This window comes from Coregonus clupeaformis, chromosome 28, assembly GCF_020615455.1.
Source record: "Coregonus clupeaformis isolate EN_2021a chromosome 28, ASM2061545v1, whole genome shotgun sequence".
Taxonomy (NCBI): domain Eukaryota; kingdom Metazoa; phylum Chordata; class Actinopteri; order Salmoniformes; family Salmonidae; genus Coregonus; species Coregonus clupeaformis.
This window is the reverse complement of record NC_059219.1, coordinates 18,167,928-18,190,320: the sequence shown is the minus strand read 5'-3', so window position 1 is coordinate 18,190,320 and position 22,393 is coordinate 18,167,928. Positions and strand designations below refer to the sequence as shown.

Below are 22,393 nucleotides of genomic sequence, written 5' to 3'. Positions count from 1 at the left end.
TGATGTCAATGGAAGATTTTAGGGAATTCTTGAGTTACAAGCATGGATGTGAAGTTACGATTTAGACCTATCCGTTTACACAGAAATGTGCTCTCCGGTCTACAAACTGCTTCTTTACCACAAAGACATAGTGATATAGAGCAGAGATGCTGTTCATCTAGTCTCGAAAACCCGACCCTAGGTTCTAGTCATTTGTCATGCAGGAACTACGTCACTACCTTATCCACTTCAATAAAATACAAAATAGTAGCTAGCATGATGGAGATCATTGACATTATTTTTAATGAGTGCATTTGGAAAGTGGCTAAAACCACTGCAAAGGTTACACCTGCAAACTTTGGTTTCGAAACGTAACGTTCTGTTATGCCTGCCTTGTGAGTGTTGGGAGAGTTGTCTGTCTGAAGAGGACCCACCCCATTTTTTTTTTTTTTTTAAATCAAAGTTGCCAAAAGAGTAATTGAAACCAGACCCTACCCAGCTAGCACATTTGGGTCCTTAGAAGTTGTGGTAACGTATGTTTTTGGTTTCCCATTGGTTCTGGAACGAAGCCATGAGTTTCCTGACTGGTGAAACGTAATGTTTTTTTGTACATTCTGAGAACGGGAGTGGAAATTTCACCTGCTCTGGGAACTTACATTTTTAGGTTGCAGGGAGGTTTTGAGAACATTTTACTATGGTTCCCTGAAAGTTTCCTGGGAGGTTTTATTAATTTTCTGAGAATGTAAATTATAGCTTATTTTGAGGTTTTTGAATAACTTCTTTAAAATGTCAATGAATATTTCAAAAACACTTTTAATAACACTGCTAGCTTAACACTGCTAGCACAGATAGGACATACAAAAAATAATTTCTCTAGGCATGGTCCTCTGTAGCTTAATTGGTAGAGCATGGCGCTTGTAATGCCAGGGTAGTGGGTTCGATCCCCGGGACCACCCATACGTAAAAATGTATGCACACATGACTGTAAGTCGCTTTGGATAAAAGCGTCTGCTAAATGGCATATTATTAATAATGCAAATTAATTTCTTTGTTTATTGTGACATGGCATCAGTGAGATTCAAACCTTCTGTTCTCTATCCATGGAATTAGTTCACTATGCCACCAGCATGGATCTAGCATGCCATGTTCTTTATTCATACAAAGCTGTTGATTTTAGTCTATTCAAACTGGCCCCATTTCAAAGGAAACAATCCCTCATTAACATCAGGTGTGGCCAATTAGTGGGTGCAGCCAACACATCTGAACACACCTAACAAGATAGAGGATAGAGAGTGTTTTGTTGATGCTGAGAACGGAATATATACAGTACATTGCAAAAGTATTCATCGCCTTTGGCGTTTTTCCTATTTTGTTGCATTACAACCTGTAATTTAAATGGATTTTTATTTGGTTTTCATGTAATGGACATACACAAAATAGTCCAAATTGGTGAAGGGAAATGAAAAAAATAACTTGTTTAAAAAAAGTATAAAAAATAAATAACGGAAAAGTGATACGTGCATATGTATTCACCCCCTTTGCTATGAAGCCAATTACCTTCAGAAGTCACATAATTAGTTAAATAAAGTCCACCTGTGTGCAATCTAAGTGTCACATGATCTTTCACATGATCTCAGTATATATACACCTGTTCTGAAAGGCCCCAGAGTCTGCAACACCACTAAGCAAGGGGCACCACCAAGCATGTGGCACCATGAAGACCAAGGATCTCTCCAAACAGGTCAGGGACAAAGTTGTGGAGAAGTACAGATCAGAGTTGGGTTATAAAAAAATATCAGAAACTTTGAACATCCCACGGAGCACCATTAAATCCATTATTAAAAAATGGAAAGAATATGGCACCAAAACAAACCTGCCAAGAGAGGGCCGTCCACCAAGACTCACGGACCAGGCAAGGAGGGCATTCATCAGAGAGGCAACAAAGAGACCAAAGATAACCCTGAAGGAGCTGCAATGCTCCACAGCGGAGATTGGAGTATCTGTCCATCTGTCCACTTTAAGCCATACACTCCACTGAGCTGGGCTTTACGGAAGAGTGGCCAGAAAAAAGCCATTGCATAAAGAAAAAAATAAGCAAACACGTTTGGTGTTCCCCAAAAGGCATGTGGGAGACTCCCCAAACATATGGAAGAAGGTACACTGGTCAGATGATACTAAAATTGAGCTTTTTGGCCATCAAGGAAAACGGTATGTCTGGCGCAAACCCAACACCTCTCATCACCCCGATAACACCATCCCCACAGTGAAGCATGGTGGTGGCAGCATCATGCTATGGGGATATTTTTCATCGGCAGGGACTGGGAAACTGTTTAGAATTGAAGGAATGATGGATGGCGCTAAATACTGGGAAATTCTTGAAGGAAACCTGTTTCAGTCTTCCAGAATTTTGAGACTGGGACGGAGGTTCACCTTCCAGCAGGACAATGACCCTAAGCGTACTGCTAAAGCAACACTTGAGTGGTTTAAGGGGAAACATTTAAATGTCTTGGAATGGCCTAGTCAAAGTCCAGACCTCAATCCAATTGAGAATCTGTGGTATGACTTAAAGATTGCTGTACACCAGCGGAACCCATCCAACTTGAAGGAGCTGGAGCAGTTTTGCCTTGAATAATTGGCTAAAGTCCCAGTGGCTAGATGTGCCAAGCTTATAGAGACATACCCCAAGAGACTTGCAGCTGTAATTGCTGCAAAAGGTGGCTCTACAAGTATTGACTTTGGGGGTGGTGGGGGGTGGGGGGTGAATAGTTATGCACGCTCAAGTTTTCTGTTATTTTGTCATATTTCTTGTTTATTTCACAATAAAAAATATTTTGCATCTTCAAAGTGGTAGGCATGTTGTGTAAATCAAATGATCCATCCCCCAAAATATCAATTTTAATTCCAGGTTGTAAGGCAACAAAATAGGAAAAATGCCAAGGGTGGTGAATACTTTCGCAAGCCACTGTAGGTTTTTAAATAACATTCTTAGAACGTTCTCTGAACGTTACTAAAGCTTACTTGTGTTTTTTATGAAACATGTGAGAACATGACTTTAAATAGAACCATGAGGAATCCTGTAGGAAACATAATGCTGAAGTGCTGAAATTCCCACAGAAGAACGCTGTTTCTTAATATTCTTGGAACAATTTGAGAACATGACTTAAAATAGAACCATGGTGGCCCTAAGCGAGATTTGGTTGGCGGGCCTCCCCACCTCGCGGCAAATCATTTTAGTGGCCCCCCTCTTGACAGTGGAGAGAAAAATGTACGTTTTAAAGTTCATTTCTTGCAATTCTACACATTATGCCATGGGGCGTAGAGAAAATTGTGCAGTTTTAAATGCCCAGTGTAGTCAAAAACATAATTTTCCTGTGTTTTATATATATTTCCACACTATGAGGTTGGAATAATAATGTGAAATTGTGAACATGATGATAATGCCCTTTTAGTGTAAGAGCTGTTTGAAAAGACCGCCTGACATTTCAGCCTGTTTTGGTGGGATGGAGTTTTGGCCTTCCATGGTGACATTACCATGCGGTAAATTAGTTGATAAACCAATAACTAAGAGAGTTTCAGTTTTCCCCTCCCCACTCAAACCACTCCCAGACCGTCCTATCAAAATTCTTGCTTGAGAAATTGCTCTTTGCTATTTTTGTTTATTTTTGACCATTTTAATTGAAAACAATCACAGTAAGGTATTTAATTGTTACCTAGAAATGATTTGATATTGAGATAAAAATGTCTGCATTGGACCTTTAAAGCACATTTTCTGCAACTCTACACATTTTGCCATGGGGCAAAATTCCTGACATTTTGTAATGACTTATGCCATGTTAATATGATATCTGAGTGAGAATGACTAACAAAATCAATGGGGGCCCCCTGGGGTCAGGGCCCCTGGGCACTTGCCCTGCATATCCGGTCGGGATAGCTTATATAGCTTAGATAGCTGGCTAGACTAACTACCAATTAAAAAATGGTTAGCTGACATGGCTAATTGAGTGACTATCAGTGACTGACATCTCAAACTGCTGATGCACAACAAAATGTCGAAATTGCACCTGGTGTATTTTACTATTCTTACTCTCAATAGTAAGTTGAGACCCTGACTGTTCCTAAAAATGTTTGTTTTTTGCTTATGCCTGGAACTGGCCTTGCCTGTAGGAAACATAATGCTGAAGTACTAAAATTGAACTTTTAGGAAATGTTCTGTTAAAGTAACGAATTATTTTTTTGTCAAGTTCCTTCAATGTGCTGAGAATGTTCCAAAGCCAAGGAACTATCCTGCACCATTCCCAAAAAGTTCCCAAGCTCTAAGAAACATATGGTTCTCAGAACGTTATGTGCTAGCTGGGTAGTCTCTGCTGTTGCTTAGGGGAGGGTTTTTGAGACTACTGTTCAGAAGCAGAGAAGCAGCCCACAGTTCATTCATGGTATATTCTACTACTGTAGAGGCCGGGATATTTTAGCTTTGAAGGACAGGGCTCCAGACTGTGGAGGGAAGAGCTCAGTGTACATGCAGGTACTACAAGGACATGTGTTTGGGCACTGGGAAAATGCCAGCAGTACTCTCACTCTCTTTCACTCTCTTTCTTCCCGTGTCACTGTGGCATAAGGCCTGCAGCCTAAATAGATAGCATAATGTAATGTGTGCTCATCGGGTGGGCTCTGCAAACAGAGCAGACAGTGAGAAGAAGCAGATACGGTGTCAAGATGTCAACAGACACAGAGAGAGAAGTTACACCTGCTTAAATGGGTAAATAATTTAATGGGTGTGTATGTAGAGCATGGAAACAGCAACTGAAAGTCAACTGCACATTCAAACTTTTAATATACAGAAAATAATGTGGATATATACATGAATAATATACATGAATAATGTGGAAATAGATTTAAAGGTATTTGGAAATATGTAATAATGTAAATAACGTCCACTAGCCTGCATTAAGAAACAGATCAAAATTCCCACAATAGTGTTCATCGTAGACATGTTTTCAATATGAAATGTAATTAAGTGATAATGCCTGAGAAGCCGGTGTTTGGAGCATATATTGGCACGGGTGTTCATCCTTCGACAAGATATAGTCCCGACACAAATCTGGCATAGAAAATGTGCTCACTCGTGAGGACAATGTTGTTCAGAGGAGCTAGAAGATAACACAGCTAACACAATCACTTCAAAGTGAAGCTGGAAAGACTGAAACTAGCTGCACTTCGTTTCATTTTACCTTTTTTCAATTGACATTTCTTTGTATATATCCATAAAAACGATGCCAGCTGATTCATGATTTTGACTGGCTGAGAAACGCTGCCTACCTGTGTGTCTGTCTCATCCCGACTCCCAACACATTCATTACTATGGGACAGCTGGAGATCAAATTTCAATATTGAAACTATGTTGCAAATGTCGGAGACAGACAGCAAGGTTTATGCAAATCTCCGCTGTTGAAAACTAAATGTTAGTCTAAAAGAAATGTGAGATAATGTCTAGATGCTTTTTATAGTGGAGATCATGTTTATAAATTGCTTGGCTGGGCTGATGAGACAGCGGAATGGGGTTTTAACTAATCAGCATTCAGGATTAGACCCACCCGTTGTATAATACCTCATATGTATCCTGCTGCATTAGCTCGCAGATAAATGCTGTTTACTGTACACATTGCGCACAGAAACTGCCTATTCAGGGATCCAATACATGACATGACAGTATGCCCATAGCAAATACCAACATCCCCCATGATTTCACACTAAAGTGTGTATAGACACTATATGCAGTTCACAAATAAAGCAATCCTGCATACCATTGATGCGTAACCAATACAAATATTTATAGATAAATATGACACCGTATGACAGAAGTTATGCCTGTTTGTCATGTCCATATCAGTGTCAAATAAAGTGTTACCCTTGAATGTAAAAATCAACAACCCGCTTGGGCAAAAAACGTACCAGTAGACTAAGCAAAATGTTTAACAGTCAAACCAATGAGAGAAACATAGAGACACACTGTGTGATGTACCGTAAGAAGTAAAAGTTCCAGACAGTGGTCCACTCATAGGCTCTTTCTTCTCAGACGGTATGGTCGAGTCAGCTGACCTGTGACAAACACTCCATGGTCTACTACGGTGCACTGGGTGGCAGTGTCAATGTACTGGATAATGGACCAGCAGTTCTGAGATGCTGTGGGTTCTATTGGTGGAGGAGACATGAAGAAAGAAGGTGAACTGATGGAGTAAGGGTGACTGGTGCACTTCCCTTCTGTCTGAGAGACTGAAGTCTCAGAGACAGCACTAGAGTCAGAAATGCCCTTTCTGGAATACTCATACACGTTCTTCATGAAGGCATTCTTGGTGTTGTGCTCCTTCTTGAAGAGGATGACGTAGCACTTGGGGAAGAAATGACAGCTGAGGACGCCGTAGTTGGAAATGAGGATGACCACCATCTCCACCGCTGGCAGGTACTTCCCTGAGGTGGTCACATAGATGGGCACGAAGATCACCCAGGACATCAAGTAGAGGAGCATGCTGAAGGTGATGAACCTGGCATCGTTGTACTTCTGTGGCAGCTTGCGGCCTTTAAACGCGCAGGCGAAACAGACAAGCGCCATGACAGCAATGTAGCCCAGCATCACACCAAACGCCACGTAGGAGCCCTCGTCACACTCGGCCAGCACAGTGGTGGCGAAGACGGTGGCCTTGTCCCAGGGGCTCTGCAGGACCAGCCACAGGGTGCAGGTGAGAACCTGTAGGGCCACACAGAGACAAATGATGGCGTAGGGTTGGTAGAGGCGGCGGAGAACGTCCTTCAGATCAGGGTTGAGCTGGAAGGCAAGCAGGATCTTCAGGGACTTGACCAGGATGCAGGAAACACACAGGGTGAAACTGAGGCCAAACAGCACCTGACGCACCTTGACAATGAGATGAGAAGAGATGAGACAATGAGACAGAACTGTATTATCTCTTTGTATTTACATTTGCTTTGCGTCTACAAACTAATTTCCTTGCCACAAAGTTACAAAAGGTTCAGAACAATACACACACAATAAACCATGAATTCACAAACTGACACTGGTACAATCAGACAATGTCACAGACAGTGCATTACAGAAGTGTTTCCCAAACTGTGTGTACCGTACATACCTTACACTGGAGGCTGCTGGGATGACCTACGAAGAACACAGCGCTAACAAAACTTCCCACTAGGGAGAGCAGGATGAGCTGGGAGAGAGGCCCCCCGGCAGCCTTCACCACGGGGGTCTGGTGGTGGTGTAGGAAGAGCGCCCCCACCAGGAGAACTAGGATGATGCCCAGGGCCGCCAGCGCCAGCAGCACCACCGCAAAGCCATCCTGCCAGGAGAAGAACTCCAGGGTCTTATGGGTACATCCAGAGCTCCCTTCCAAGGACCACTCTCTCTTTGTGTCACAAGACAGACACTGGTCCATGTCTGGAGAGCAGACAGAGGCACACAAAGAGTTGGAAGGGAGGATAGTGCTTGAACAACTGTTTAGCATTTAGAAATATATGTGTTGTTCCCTAGTACTAACAGTGTTGGATAAGGACAGTGTTGTAAGATTGTGTGAACTGAGGAGAGTTAGAGTACACTGGTGTGTATGGAGAGACAGTACAGGAGAACTAACCAGTGTTGTTGGTGAAGTGGTTCTCAGTACAGTTGATACATTCATAGCAGCAGGTGTGCTGACCCTCAGCAGTCTTCTTGAACATCCCAGGTTCACAGCTAGCTGAGCACACAGACACCACATCCTGCATTGGGAAACAATGCACTAATTTAAATGGCTGACCCCCAAAAACTGTGACTGAAATCTATTAATAGTAGTATTCAAATTAGACTATACATGTACGGCCAGTTTCCAGGGCACAGTTTAACCTAGCTCTCGACTTGTTCAATAGACCTGGTGTATTCAAACTATTCAACCAGGGATTATATGCTCTGGTAATTATGAGTATTGTTTTTGTTTTGTTTTTAGAGCATCACTGAGATCTAACAGAAATGTGTGATAACAGACAGGTGCTCCCAGTGTGTGCCAAGGTATGTGGTTTTCATATTCAAACAATGCTCATTGTTTCACTGATTATTTAATTTCCATCTTTACTTGTTTTCCAGTTTGTCTGAGAAGTCTCTCAAACAGGTATGTTTAGTTTTCTTTAGTCACTTTGAGGAAGAAAAGGTAGATTGTTTGACATACCGACATGTTTGTGTTTGTGTCTCACTATGTCAAGTGGGATAGTGTCACGACTTCCTCCGAAGCTGCCTCCTCTCCTTGTTCGGGCAGGCTTCGGCATTCGTCGTCACCAGCCTTCTAGCCACTGCCGCTCCTCATCTCATCATTCTATTTGTTTTGTCTTGTTTATTACACACACCTGATTCATATCCCCTCATCAGTACCTGTATAAGTGTTCCCTCTGCCCCCATGTCTTTGTGTGTGATTGTTTATTGTAGAGGAGATTATAGCTCAGTGGAGCTCGATTATATTGTGTATCGCTGGGTTGTTCACCCGTGTGCCTTATTTTCACCCGCTACAGAATCACACACCCGAATACATGGAGTCAGCAGGAACCGGGAATATGTCTGGAGTCGTGGACCGGGTCCGGGAGCATTCGAATATGTTAGCCAGCTTGGGCGAAGCGATGGATCGGGTTCTCCAGGTCGTCCAACGCCCGGAGGGGAGAGGACCCGACCCTTCGGGACCAGCTGAGCTACCGGATCCAGCCACCCACACCCCAGCACCCAGAGGGATTCACCTTTCCCGACCGAGGGAGTACGAAGGGACAGCAGCCCGCTGCCAGGGTTTCCTCCTGCAGCTGGACCTCTATTTCTCCACCATCAGCCCGGCTCCCTCGGAGCGGGAGAAGGTGTCCGCCCTCGTCTCCTGCCTCTCGGGCAAAGCCCTGGAGTGAGCCAACGCGGTCTGGAGTGAAGGATGAGCCGCGTTGGACAACTACGGGGAGTTCGCTCGCCTCTTCTGGGCCGTCTTCGATCACCCTCCCGAAGGGAGAGAGGCGGGAGAGCGGCTGGTCCATTTGAGGCAGGGGACGAGGACCGCGCAGGACTTTGCCCTGGAGTTCAGGACTCTAGCGGCTGGGTCTGGGTGGAGCGAGCGGGCCCTCATCGATCACTTCCGGTGCCACCTGCGAGAGGACGTCCAAAGGGAGCTAGCCTGCCGGGATACCACGTTGTCCTTCAATTAACTGGTGGACATGGCCATCCGGTTGGACAATCTGCTGGCTTCTAGAGGACACCTTCCCGTTTCACCCCCCCAACCCGGATCACAAGATGATGGAGCTGGGTGGTGCGGCGGAGGACGACAGCGCCATTGTCACTCTTGTGGCACGAGAGGACATTCTACTGCACGCTGTCATCAGTGTACTTTTGGGTCTGGAGGCGGCAGGCAGGAACACGCACACTCATTCAGAGCCCTCTGCTGCGCACTGTACCCTACAAATCCACTTCCCTGATTACACGGTAGTTCCCCAGTGTAAGGCGCTGGTCGATTCAGGCGCAGTTGGGAACTTTCTGGACAGGTCGTTAGCACATAGTCTATGTATTACATTGGTTCCCCTATCCATTCCACTACCCATCCAATCACTTGACAGTCGACCATTAGGGTCAGGGTTCGTTAGGGAGGTTACAGCACCAGTCATGATGGTTACACAAGACACCCATTGAGAGCAAGTCACTTTTTTTAATTATTGAGTCACCTGATTTCCCTGTCGTGTTGGGTCTTCCCTGGTTAGCACTACACAACCCCACCTTTTCATGGCCGCAGAAGGTTCTCACAGGGTGGTCGCGAGAGTGTCAGGGTAGGTGTCTGGCTGTTTCCGTTGGTGCAACCATAGTGGAAAGTCCAGACACTACCTCCACCATGCGCATTCCCCACGAATACCTTGATTTGGCGCACGCGTTTTCCAAAACGCTGGCGACCAAATTACCACCTCATCGGGCAGGGATTGGAGATGGAGGGAGATCGCATTTCAGCCATGCGTAATTGACCGATTCCAACCACGGTAAAGGAGGTACAGCACTTTATTGGCTTTGCCAGCTACTATCTGAGGTTTATCCGAGGCTTTGGCAAGGTCGCAACTCCCATCACTTCTCTGTTGAAGGGTGGGCTGTCCCGGCTCCGCTGGTCTCCTGAGGCTGACAGGGCCTTCAGTAACCTGAGGGTTCTGTTCACCTCATCCCCGGTACTGGCCCATCCCGATCCATCACTACCATTCGTAGTGGAGGTGGATGCGTCCGAGGTAGGGATAGGCACTGTCCTGTCTCATGCTCCGCCCCTGTGCCTTCTTCTCCAAGAAGCTCAGCCCGGCGGAGCAGAACTACGACATTGGTGATCGGGAGCTGTTGGCTGTTGTCAGAGCCCTGACCGTGTGGAGGCACTGACTCGAGGGGGCAAAACACCCTTTCCTCGTCTGGATGGACCACCGTAACCTGGAGTACATCCGAGCAGCGAGGAGGCTGAACCCTTGCCAGGCCAGGTGGGCCCTATTCTTCACCCGGTTTGATTTTACACTATCTTACATCCCAGGTACGAAGAACATGAAGGCAGACGCACTGTCACTGCTGTACGACACAGAGGAGAGGCCCATAGACAACACCCCCATACTCCCGGCCTCCTGCATTGTGGCGCCGGTAGTGTGGGCGATGGACGCGGACATAGAGCGGGCGTTCTGCACAGAGCCATCTCCACCTCAGCGCCCAGCTGGACTGCAGTATATGCCGTCTCTTGTCCGTGACCGTCTGATCTATTGGGCACACACGTCCCACTCCTCTGGTCATCCAGGTATTGGCCGTACAGTGCGCTGCCTGACCGGAAAGTACTGGTGTCCTACCGTGGCTAAGGATGTGAGGGTGTATGTCTCCTCCTGCTCGGTGTGCGCCCAGAGTAAGGCACCTAAGCCCCCCCCAACGGGTAAGTTACATCCCTTACCAGTTCCACAACGGCCATGGTCCCACTTGTGTATTGACTTTCTTACTGATCTTCCCCTCTCTCAGGGTAACACCACCATCCTGGTTGTTGTGGACCGCTTTTCCAAAGCCTGCCGCCTCCTTTCTCTGCCCGTTCTCCACACGGCCCTGCAGACTGCGGAGGCCCTGTTTACTCATGTCTTGCGGCACTATGGGGTGCCAGAGGACATAGAGTCTGACCAGGGTCCCCAGTTTACATCCAGGGTCTGGAAGGCGTTCATGGAACGTCTGGGGGTCTCGGTCAGCCTGACCTCTGGGTTTCACCCCGAGTCTAATGGGCAGGTGAATCAAGATGTGGGTAGGTTCCTGTGGTCCTACTGCCATGACCGGCCGGGGGAGTGGTCGGTGTTCTGGCCATGGGCCGAATATGCCCAGAACTCTCTCCGCCACTCCTCCACTAACCTCACGCCATTTCAAACTGTTTTAGGTAATCAGCCGGTTCTGGCACTGTGGCATCAGAGCCAGACCGAAGCTCCTGCGGTGGATGACTGGTTTCGGCTCGTGGAGGAGACGTGGAACACTGCTCACGTCCATCTCCAGCGCGCCGTGCATCGCCAGAAGGCCAACGCTGACCGCCACCGCAGTGAGGCCCCGGTCTTTGTACCGGGTGATAGGGTCTGGCTCTCGACCCAGAATCTGCCCCTCTGCCTGCACTGCCGGAAGCTGAGCCTGCGGTTTGTGGGGCCATTCAAAGTCCTGAGGAGAATAAATGAGGTTACCTATAGGTTACTACTCCCTCCAGTTTATCGTATTAACCCCTCGTTCCATGTGTCTCACCTCAGGCTGGTGGTAGCTGGTCCGCTCCAGGAGTCTGAGGCATCGAGGTGGCCCCGGCGTACTCCGTCCATTCCATCCTGGATTCGAGGCATCGGGTAGGGGGCCTTCAGTACCTCGTGGAGCGGGAGGGGTACGGTCCGGAGGAGCGGTACTGGGTCCCGGTGAGGGATATCCTCGATCCCTCCCTGTTGTGGGATTTCCACCGTCGCCATCCGGCTCGCCCTGCTCCGCGTCCTCCTGGCCGTCCCCAAGGCCGGTGTCGGTGCGCTGCTGGAGCTGCGCGTCAAGGGGGGGTACTGTACGACTTCCTCCAAAGCTGCCTCCTCTCCTCATCTCATCATTCCATTTGTTTTGTCTTGTTTATTACACACGCCTGGTTCATATCCCCTCATCAGTACCTGTATAAGTGTTCCCTCTGCCCCCTTGTCTTTGTGTGTGATTGTTTATTGTAGAGGAGATTATAGTTCGGTGGTGCTCAAATGTATTGTGTATCGCTGGATTGTTCACCCGTGTGCCTTATTTGACCCTGTGCACCGTTTGTCCGCACTGGTGTGTATTACGCATTGATGCGTACCTCTGGTTATTGATTAAACCATTTATTCCGTGATTTACTCTCTGCGTCTGACTCCGTCCAACATCAATCGCTACAGATTGGTTAATATGGATGTGTACTTTGTGTGGCAGCCTAGCAAACAGACTGAAAGAGAGTGAGACCTAACCTTAACCCTAACCCTCACCCTCAACCTTTACCCTCACCCTAACCCTAACCCTAACCCCAACCGTAACCGTAACCGTAACCCTAACCTTAACCCTAACCCTTACCTTCAGGTCAGTGATTTTTTTGGTGTGTCCGCTGGTGTAGCTGAAGCTGTTGTTGATTGGATGGTACTCAGCTATAATGTCACTGATGTTGATGACCCCTCTCACAGACCTCCACAGGGTTACATCATAGCCCAGGTTAATGTCTCCTTTTGGGTCAAACCTGTAGCTTTTCCCCTCCAGCTCAAACCGACTGCCCCTCAGTGCTTCAAGCACCTGAAACAAATGCAAATGCATTTTCATATGCAAGTTCACATATCGTAGACCCAAGCCATATCCAAAATACACTGAGTACACAAAACATTAAGAAAACCTGCTATTTCCATGTCACTTGTTAAATCCTCTTCAATCAGTGTAGGTGAAGAGGAGGAGATAGCTTAAAGAAGGATTTTTAACCTTGAGACAATTGAGACTTGGATTGTGTATGTGTGCGATTAAGTGGCTTTGAACGGGATTTGGTAGTATGTGCCAGGTGTCAAGAACTGCAACGCTGCTGCGTTTTTCACGCTCAACAGTTTCCCGTGTGTATCAAGAATGGTCCACCACCCAATGGACATCCAGCCAACTTGACACAACTGTGGGAAGCATTGGAGTCAACATGGGCCAGTATCCTTCTAGACCACTTTCGACACTATGTCCATGCCCCAACAAATAGAGGATTTTCTGAGGTGCAACTCAATATTAGGAAGGTGTTCCTCATGTTTGGTATATTCGGTGTATATTAGATGAGATACAGAATAAAAGTACAGTTTGATGTGCTGACATGAGGAGTTGTGCAGTAGCTACCTTCCAGGGTTGGACAGTGCCTGCTGTCTTGCAGTCCTTTTTGCTGCAGATATCAGCCACTGCATGGGCGATGGCACTGACAGCCATCTCCACACTGAAGACTATGTCCGCATGGCAGTTGTTTAGTAGGATCTTTGCTGCGCCTGTGGAAGAGGACACAACCCTTGGGTCTCCCGACCCGTTTGGCAGGGAGTAGAACTCCTTTAGGAAGGAGTTGTTTCCTATGACATCATTGCTGTCACTCAGATTCATCAGGTAGTGATGGAAAGGAGCCAGGTCCCCTCTTTTGAAGGTGAAGCCTACCACATGGCCGATATCTGGGAGGTCCATCTTTCCCAGGACCTCTTTGGACGAGGACCAGCTGTCACTGGCCACCCACACCCTCTCCCCCAGCCCCGACCCCGGACCAATCAGCTCCTGGTATAGGTACATCATTTGAGTAGGCTTGGCGAATGACACCACCACCTTGACATTGGGGTTCCGGCGGAGGGTGGCAGCGGCTTGCCTGACTGCTGATTCACCGTCAGGGCTGGTTAGTGAATTAGGGAGGATCTCCTTGAAGGCCACACAGATCCCTGAGACGGTTGCCTGGGAGACGAAGCTGTCAAGGGCTGAGCGGCCGTAGTCTCCATCCGTGGTGATCACACCCACCCAGGTCCATTTGCTGTCGCTAAGCAACTGGACCATGGCCTGCGTCTGGTACAGGTCGCTAGGTATGGTCCTCAGGAATGTAGGGAAACGGTTCTTGTCGCTCAGGATGACGGCGGTGGAGGCGTAACTGATCTGTAATGATTCGAAGAGAGAATGAATTTCCAGTGGTCCTGTGTTGGAGTGATTTTGTCATTAATTTGTATCATCATTGCTGTCTGTCAAGTAGCTCAATACTGTCACCATTAACTCAACACAACTCAGTTATTCATTATTGTATCAACCCTTTTGTTACTGTCCATCAATCGTCACTCTGTGGGTGGGTTTTGACTGCTTACCTGAGGAATGAGCTCCAGGTTGAGCTGCCGGGCAACGGAGATGGAAATCTCAGAGGAAGAGGCCCCTATGACGGCCATGATAGGCGGGGGACAGGTAGAGGTGTTGGCCCCTCTCCTACAGTCCGTGGTTGGCTCCTGTGTGAAGTAAAGAATGTACACCCTTTATATGAGGTGCTGGCTAATGGAAGATGAACTATACACATGAAAAAGAGGTAACACAGTCGTCTATCCTTGCTGTGGATTGATTTGACCAACGTTTTGGCTAAAGAGCTTTTACCTGTGTGAAGTCAGCTGAGGCCCTCAGAGCAGTGGTGACATCAGAGCAGGAGTCATGGATACGGTACCCCAGAGAGATCCCTAGTGTAGTCAGGACAGGGGATCTGTTGGCCGACTCTACAGCGTGGATCATAGCCAATGCCTGGGTGAACCCGTCCGTGTTGAACCTGTGTGTGTGTGTGTGTGCATTTGTGTGTGTGTGTGTGTGTTTGTGAAAGGTACAGTACCAGTCAAATGTTTGGACACACCTACTCATTCAAGGGTTTTTCTTTATTTTTACTATTTTCTACATCATAGAATGATAGTGAAGATATCAAAACTATGAAATAACACATATGGAATCATGTAGTAACCAAAAAAGTGTTAAACAAATAAAATGTATGTTATATTTGAGATTCTTCAAATAGCCACCCTTTGCCTTGATGACAGCTTTGCACACTGGTGGCATTCTCTAAACAAGCTTCACCTGGAATGCTTTTCCAACAGTCTTGAAGGAGTTCCCACATCTGCTGAGCACTTGTTGGCTGCTTTTCCTTCACTCTGCCGTCCGAGTCATCCCAAACCATCTCAATTGGGTTGAGGTCGGGGGATTGTGGAGGCCAGGTCATCTGATGCAGCACTCCATCACTCTCCTTCTTGGTAAAATAGCCCTTACACAGCCTGGATGTTTGTTGGGTCATTGTCCTGTTGAAAAACAAATGATAGTCCCACTAAGCCCAAACCAGATGGGATGGCTATCACTGCAGAATGCTGTGGCAGCCATGCTGGTTAAGTGTGCCTTCAATTCTAAATAACTCACAGACAGCACCCCCACACCATAACACCTCCTCCTCCATGCTTTACGGTGGGAAATACACATGTGGAGATCATCCGTTCACCCACACCGCGTCTCACAAAGCCACGGCGGTTGGAACCAAAAATCTCCAATTTGGACCAGACCAAAGGACAAATTTCCACCGGTCTAATGTCCATTGCTCGTGTTTCTTAGCCCAAGCAAGTCTCTTCTTATTATTGGTGTCCTTTATTAGTGGTTTCTTTGCAGCAATTCGACCATGAAGGCCTGATTCACACAGTCTCCTGTTGAGATGTGTCTGTTACTTGAACTCTTTTAAGCATTTATTTGGGCTGCAATTTCTGAGGATGGTAACTCTAATGAACTTATCCTCTGCAGCAGAGGTAACTCTGGGTCTTCCATTCCTGTGGTAGTCCTCATGAGAGCCAGTTTCATCATAGCGCTTGATGTTTTTTGTGACTGCACTTGAAGAAACGTTCAAAGTTCTTGACATTTTCCGGATTGACTGACCTTCATGTCTTAAAGTAATGATGGACTGTTGTTTCTCTTTGCTTATTTGAGCTGTTCTTGCCATAATATGGACTTGGTCTTTTACCAAATAGGGCTATCTTCTGTATACCCCCCCACCTTGTCACAACACAACTGATTGGCTCAAACACATTAAGAAGGAAATAAATTCCACACATTAACTTTTAACAAGGCACACCTGTTAATTGAAATGCATTGCAGGTGACTATCTCATGAAGCTGGTTGAGAGAATGCCAAGAGTGTGCAAAGCTGTCATCAAGGGTGGCTATTTGCAGAATCGCAAATATAAAATATATTTTGAGTACAGTGCCTTGCAAAAGTATTCATCCCCCTTTGCGTTTTTCCTATTTTGTTGCATTACAACCTGTAATTTAAATTGATTTTTATTTGGATTTCATGTAATGGACATACACAAAATAGTCCAAATTGGTGAAGTGAAATGTAAAAAATAATTTGTTTCAAAAAAGTATAAAAAATATATAACGGAAAAGTGATACGTGCATATGTATTCACCCCCTTTGTTATGAAGCCCCTAAATAAGATCTGGTGCAACCAATTACCTTCAGAAGTCACATAATTATTTAAATAAAGTCCACCTGTGTGCAATCTAAGTGTCACATGATCTTTCACATGACCTCAGTATATATACACCTGTTCTGAAAGTCCCCAGAGTCTGCAACACCACTAAGCAAGGGGCACCACCAAGCATGAGGCACCATGAAGACCAAGGAGCTCTCCAAACAGGTCAGGGACAAAGTTGTGGAGAAGTACAGATCAGGGTTGAGTTATTAAAAAATATCTGAAACTTTGAACATTCCACGGAGCACCATTAAATTCATTATTAAAAAATGGAAAGAGTATGGCACCACAACAAACCTGCCAAGAGAGGTCCGCCCACCAAAACACATGGACCAGGCAAGGAGGGCATTCATCAGAGAGGCATCAAAGAGACCAAAGATAACCCTGAAGGAGCTGCAATGCTCCACAGCGGAGATTGGAGTATCTGTCCATAGGACCACTTTAAGCCATACACTCCACAGAGCTGGGCTTTACGGAAGAGTGGCCAGAAAAAGCCATTGCATGAAGAAATAAATAAGCAAACACGTTTGGTGTTCGCCAAAAGGCATGTGGGAGACTCCCCAAACATTTGGAAGAAGGTACACTGGTCAGATGAGACTAGAATTGAGCTTTTTGACCATCAAGGAAAACGCTATGTCTGGCGCAAACCCAACACCTCTCATCACCCCGATAACACCATCCCCACAGTGAAGCATGATGGTGGCAGCATCATGCTGTGGGGATATTTTTCATCGGCAGGGACTGGGCAACTGTTCAGAATTGAAGGAATGATGGATGGCGCTAAATACTGGGAAATTCTTGAAGGAAACCTGTTTCAGTCTTCCAGAATTTTGAGACTGGGACGGAGGTTCACCTTCCAGCAGGACAATGACCCTAAGCGTACTGCTAAAGCAACACTTGAGTGGTTTAAGGGGAAACATTTAAATGTCTTGGAATGGCCTAGTCAAAGCCCAGACCTCAATCCAATTGAGAATCTGTGGTATGACTTAAAGATTGCTGTACACCAGCAGAACCCATCCAACTTGAAGGAGCTGGAGCACTTTTGCCTTGAAGAATGGACAAAAGTCCCAGTGGCTAGATGTGCCAAGCTTATAGAGACATACCCCAAGAGACTTGCAGCTGTAATTGCTGCAAAAGGTGGCTCTACAAGTATTGACTTTGGTGGGGGTGAATAGTTATGCATGCTCAAGTTTTCTGTTTTTTTTTTTGTCTTATTTCTTGTTTATTTCACAATCAAAAATATTTTGCATCTTCAATGTGGTAGGCATGTTGTGTAAATCAAATGGTACAAACCCCCAAAATATCAATTTTAATTCCAGGTTGTAAGGCAACAAAATAGGAAAAATGCCAAATGAGTGAATACTTTTGCAAGCCATTGTAGGTGTGTCCAAACTTTTGACTGGTACTTTACAAAATGCGTAGTTGGATCATCACACTGTCTGTGGTTAACCTGTCAGAGCAAATCAACTCTCTCTCACGCACACTTAGTCATACATGTGGACAGAATCACACACACCACACACACACGCACACACACATTACACACACACATACACACACACACACCTACACACACACATACACATACACACACAGCTAGCGAGAGAGATAATTTAGTTTAGTTCATTTATAGCAAAACTTGATAGAGAGATCTGTAAAGGCCTCTATGCAACCTGAAATAGGGCCTCTTTGATACCTTTAGGTCCTCTATGATACGGACAGGGCCTCCCTGCTACCATGATAGGGCCTCTCTGCTACTTGATAGGACCTCTTTGATACTTTTAATATTATAGGGCCTCCTTACACTATGCGTTCTCTTGTAACATTTTCACCAAAAGTGCTTCCTTGTAACGTGACTTATCTATTCATGTCTATTGTCACGCCCTGACTTATGGGACTCTTGTATGTTGAGTCAGGGTGTGGATATCTATGTTAGTATTTCTATGTTTGCATTCTATGTTGTGTGTTTCTATGTTTGGCCGGGTGTGATTCCCAATCAGAGGCAGCTGTTGCTCATTGTGTCTGATTGGGGATCATACTTTAGTAGCCTGTTTGTTATCATTAGTTGTGGGATCTTGTTCCGTGTAGAGGCTTGTTTTGTGTTTAGCCTGAGGACTTCACGTTACGTTGTTTTGTTGTTTTGTTCGTGTGTTTATCGTTGTAATAAACATGTATGCATTTCACGCTGCGCCTTGGTCTGACCCGTCCTTCAACGAACGTGACAGAAGATCCCACCAAAGATGGACCAAGCAGCGTGCCCAGGAGGAGACATCCTGGACATGGGAGGAGATCCTGGACGGAAAGGGATCCTGGACATGGGAGGAGATTCAGGCTGGGATGGATCGCCGTCCTTGGGAGGAGACAGTGGAGGCCTGGTTTAGAGAGGAGCAACGGCAACGCAGAAGGCACCGGCTGAGGAGGAAGCCCGAGAAACAGCCCCAAGAAAATGTTTTGGGGGTGCTAAAAGGGTGGTCGGGGATCGAAGGAGAAGAGCCCTGACCACTGCACTCGTGGGGGCTCAGGGAGGAGTCCTCACGGGAGGACGACTGGGCGCGGAGAGTGAAAGACTGGTACAGTTGGAGATCTCTAACGTCAGTTCCCAGACCGGTACACCTCGTGCCTGCGTCTCGCACCAAGCTAGTGGTGCGTGTTCCCAGTCCGGTACGGCCCGTTCCTGTTCCTCGCACCAGGCCAGTGGTGCGTGTCGCCAGTCCGGCCCATTCCTGCTCATTGCACCAGAGCAGTGGTGCGTGTTCCCAGTCCGGCCCGGCCCATTCCTGTTCCCCGCACCAGGCCAGTGGTGCATGTTCCCAGTCCGGTACGGCCCGTGCCTGCTCCCCGCACCAAGCCAGTAGTGCATGTCGCCAGTCCGGCCCGGCCCGTGCCTGCTCCCCGCACCAAGCCAGTAGTGCGTGTCGCCAGTCCGGCCCGGCCCGTTCCTGCTCCTCGCACCAGACTAGTGGTGCGTGTTCCCAGTCCGGCCCGGCCCGTTCCTGTTCCTCGCACCAAGCTAGTGGTGCGTGTTCCCAGTCCGGCCCGGCCCGTTCCTGCTCCTCGCACTAGACTAGTGGTGCGTGTTCCCAGTCCGGCCCAGCTCGTTCCTGTTCCTCGCACCAGGCCAGTGGTGCGTGTTGCCAGTCCGGCCCGGCCCGTTCCTGCTCCTCGCACCAGGCCAGTGGTGCATGTTCCCAGTCAGGTACGGCCCGTGCCTGCTCCCCGCACCAAGCCAGTGGTGCATGTTCCCAGTCCGGCCCGGCCCGTTCCTTCTCCTCGCACCAGACCAGTGGTGCGTGTCACCAGTCCGGCCCGGCCCGTTCCTGTTCCTCGCACCAGACCAGTGATGCGTGTTCCCAGTCCGGCCCGGCCCGTTCCTGTTCCTCGCAACCATTAATGCTAGAAAACCGTCATTTAAGTAAATAAATGTTATTGATTTGGCAAATGGCCCTTCAAAATGTTCCGTTCATCCGTATGGAACGACCATTGACCTCTGTGTAAAATATGAAGACTTAGTAGTAGAGACGTGCTTTGGATATGTCAACTGGGACGTAGTCCTGAAATGGTGTTTAAAGTAGCTTAACTGTATCTCTTTCCAAGCTCAAGATACAGTGAACTCCAAAGGTTTTGGGACAGTAACAAATGTTTTATTGTTTTTTCTCTGTATTCCAGAACTTTGGAAAATATACAAAGACTGTGGGGTCAAAGTGCAGCTTTAATTTGAGGGTATTTTCATCCATATCCGGTGAACGATATAGAAATTACAGCACTTTTTGTACATAGTCCCCTCATTTTAGGGGACCAAAAGTATTGGGACAATGTGTATTGAAGTAGTCAAAAGTTCAGTATTTGGTCCCATATTCCTAGCACGCAATGATTGCATGAAGCTTGTGACTCTACAAACTTGTTGGATGCATTTGCTGTTTGTTTTGGTTGTGTTTCAGATTATTTTGTGCTCAATAGAAATGGTAAATAATGTATTGTGTCATTTTTCAGTCACTTTTTTTGTCAATAAGAATATGTTTCTAAACACTTCTACATTCATGTGGATGCTACCATGATGACGCATCCTCCTGCATCAATCGTGAATAATGATAAGTGAGAAAGTTACAGACGCACAAAATCATACCCCCAAGACATGCTAACCATTACAACAACAGGGTCCTGTATGGAATGACCCCTGACCCCTTACTAAGCAAACACGGCCGCTAAAACAAATTGAACATTGAATGGAACATTTTGAAGGGCAATTTGCCGTAGCAATAACCTTAAAATTCCACATGTAGTTCCTAAGTGAAAATGTTTCGGAACGTTACCTATTGTTCATTTTGCAGCATTGTCTGCTTTGTGCAGTCAGGGCTAGTTATAGTTAGGGTTAAGAGATTAAGAGAAGTTTCAAAGACGCCCTATTGGGATGTAAATGCATTACTATCTGAAAATATATTTAAAAAAAAGTTGTCATTCCCACTTCACATACTATGTAATAGCATTTTCTAAATTATACATAAACATTATACTGGAATGATACTGTTAAGATATAGTTTGAGTTCATTTTGTAAAACAATGTTAGGGTTGGGTAAAGAGCGGTCTTAAAAAGGCCCTATTGGGATGTAAATCCATGATTATCTGAACACAAAAAAATATGTGTAGTTGTCATTCCCACTTCACATTCTATGTAATAGCATGTTCTAAAATAGCCATCAACATTATTTTATATAACAGGGTTAGGGTTATGGTTTCAAAGAGGCCCTATTTTTTTGGGAGTGTGTAACTTATTTCTACAGTTGTTGCTATGAACATGGAATGTGTCTAGTCATTTCCTACAAAAAGTGAATACATTCCTACAACAGATAAAGCATTAGAATGAAATTATATGTATTTTTGGTACATCCAACAGGGCCTCTATGTTACCTAAGACGTATAGTTTGAAATTGTCATAAATCCAAGTATAAAAGAGAAAACATTGTACAACTGCATGCAATTAACAGAAGAGGTTGTAGGAACATTCTGACAAAGTTTGAACCCTTTGACAGCATCAGATCATGTAAAAGTGTTATCCACCCTTGAAAATTGCTTTCAAACATCAGAGGGATGCACAATCATGCAATCCACTGGGATTTTTTTCTCCAAATATTGACAGACAGAAAATTACCACGGAGAATGAGAAAACAATCTCATTACTAGCTACCTAATTGATGGCCCCAAAAACTGAAAAAATACAAATGTTCTCCTCTATTTTAGATATAATTGCATATAAATGTGATATTTTACAGAGGGAGAGAGGGAGAGAGAGTGAGAGACAGACAGACAGACTCTTTCAAAATCTCTTTACAACACCCAATCTTATCTTGGCACTCACTTGACACACTGTGATGCATGGGGTGCTGAGAGGTCGGGGGATTTCTTTACGCCCTCATGGATGGAAAACAGCCCTCCAATGATGATATCTCCTGGTGCTGTAGCTCCTGCTGCTTTGAAGTCTTCAACTTTGGCATTGCCTGTCTCCAACAGGGACAGGATGACTAACAGGTGGAAAACATCACCCATGGGTGCCATCATCTCTTTCTGGTGGTACTGTCCAATTCTCAATTTCGGTGTCTCTCCTTTGCAGTTTCTCTCCCACTCCCTCTCTCCCTCCCTGACTGTGTCCGTCTCTGTCGCTGTCTCTTTCTCTCTGTCTCTCTGTCTCTCTCTCCGTCTCTCACTCTGTAAGCTCCTCTAGCAGACTGACACAGTGACCTGTCAGCATCTTCAGTAAAAACACACCTGTTGCTTCCTCCTAATCTCATTTAATGTATGCATAACCCTGCCCCCTCCCATTCCAGCTAATCTCTCTCTGACAGACAGCTACGCTGGCTGACTCACTTGCCTCCATCTTAAAGTGACAGA

At 46.1% G+C, this 22,393-nt stretch overlaps 1 protein-coding gene across 1 annotated transcript; it reads right to left on the bottom strand.

Annotated features, from left to right (window-relative positions):
- Positions 1–5,571: 5,571 nt before the first annotated feature.
- LOC121585332 (G-protein coupled receptor family C group 6 member A-like) lies at positions 5,572–22,060 on the bottom strand. Its single transcript, XM_041901718.1, has 8 exons — positions 21,864–22,060; positions 14,612–14,777; positions 14,335–14,466; positions 13,349–14,131; positions 12,566–12,778; positions 7,617–7,740; positions 7,119–7,423; positions 5,572–6,886 (listed from the first exon to the last, which is right to left on the bottom strand). Exons 1-8 carry the CDS (start codon positions 22,058–22,060, stop codon positions 6,032–6,034), a joined length of 2,775 nt encoding a protein of 924 aa, XP_041757652.1. The 3' UTR covers positions 5,572–6,031.
- Between the last annotated feature and the right edge of the window lie 333 nt (positions 22,061–22,393).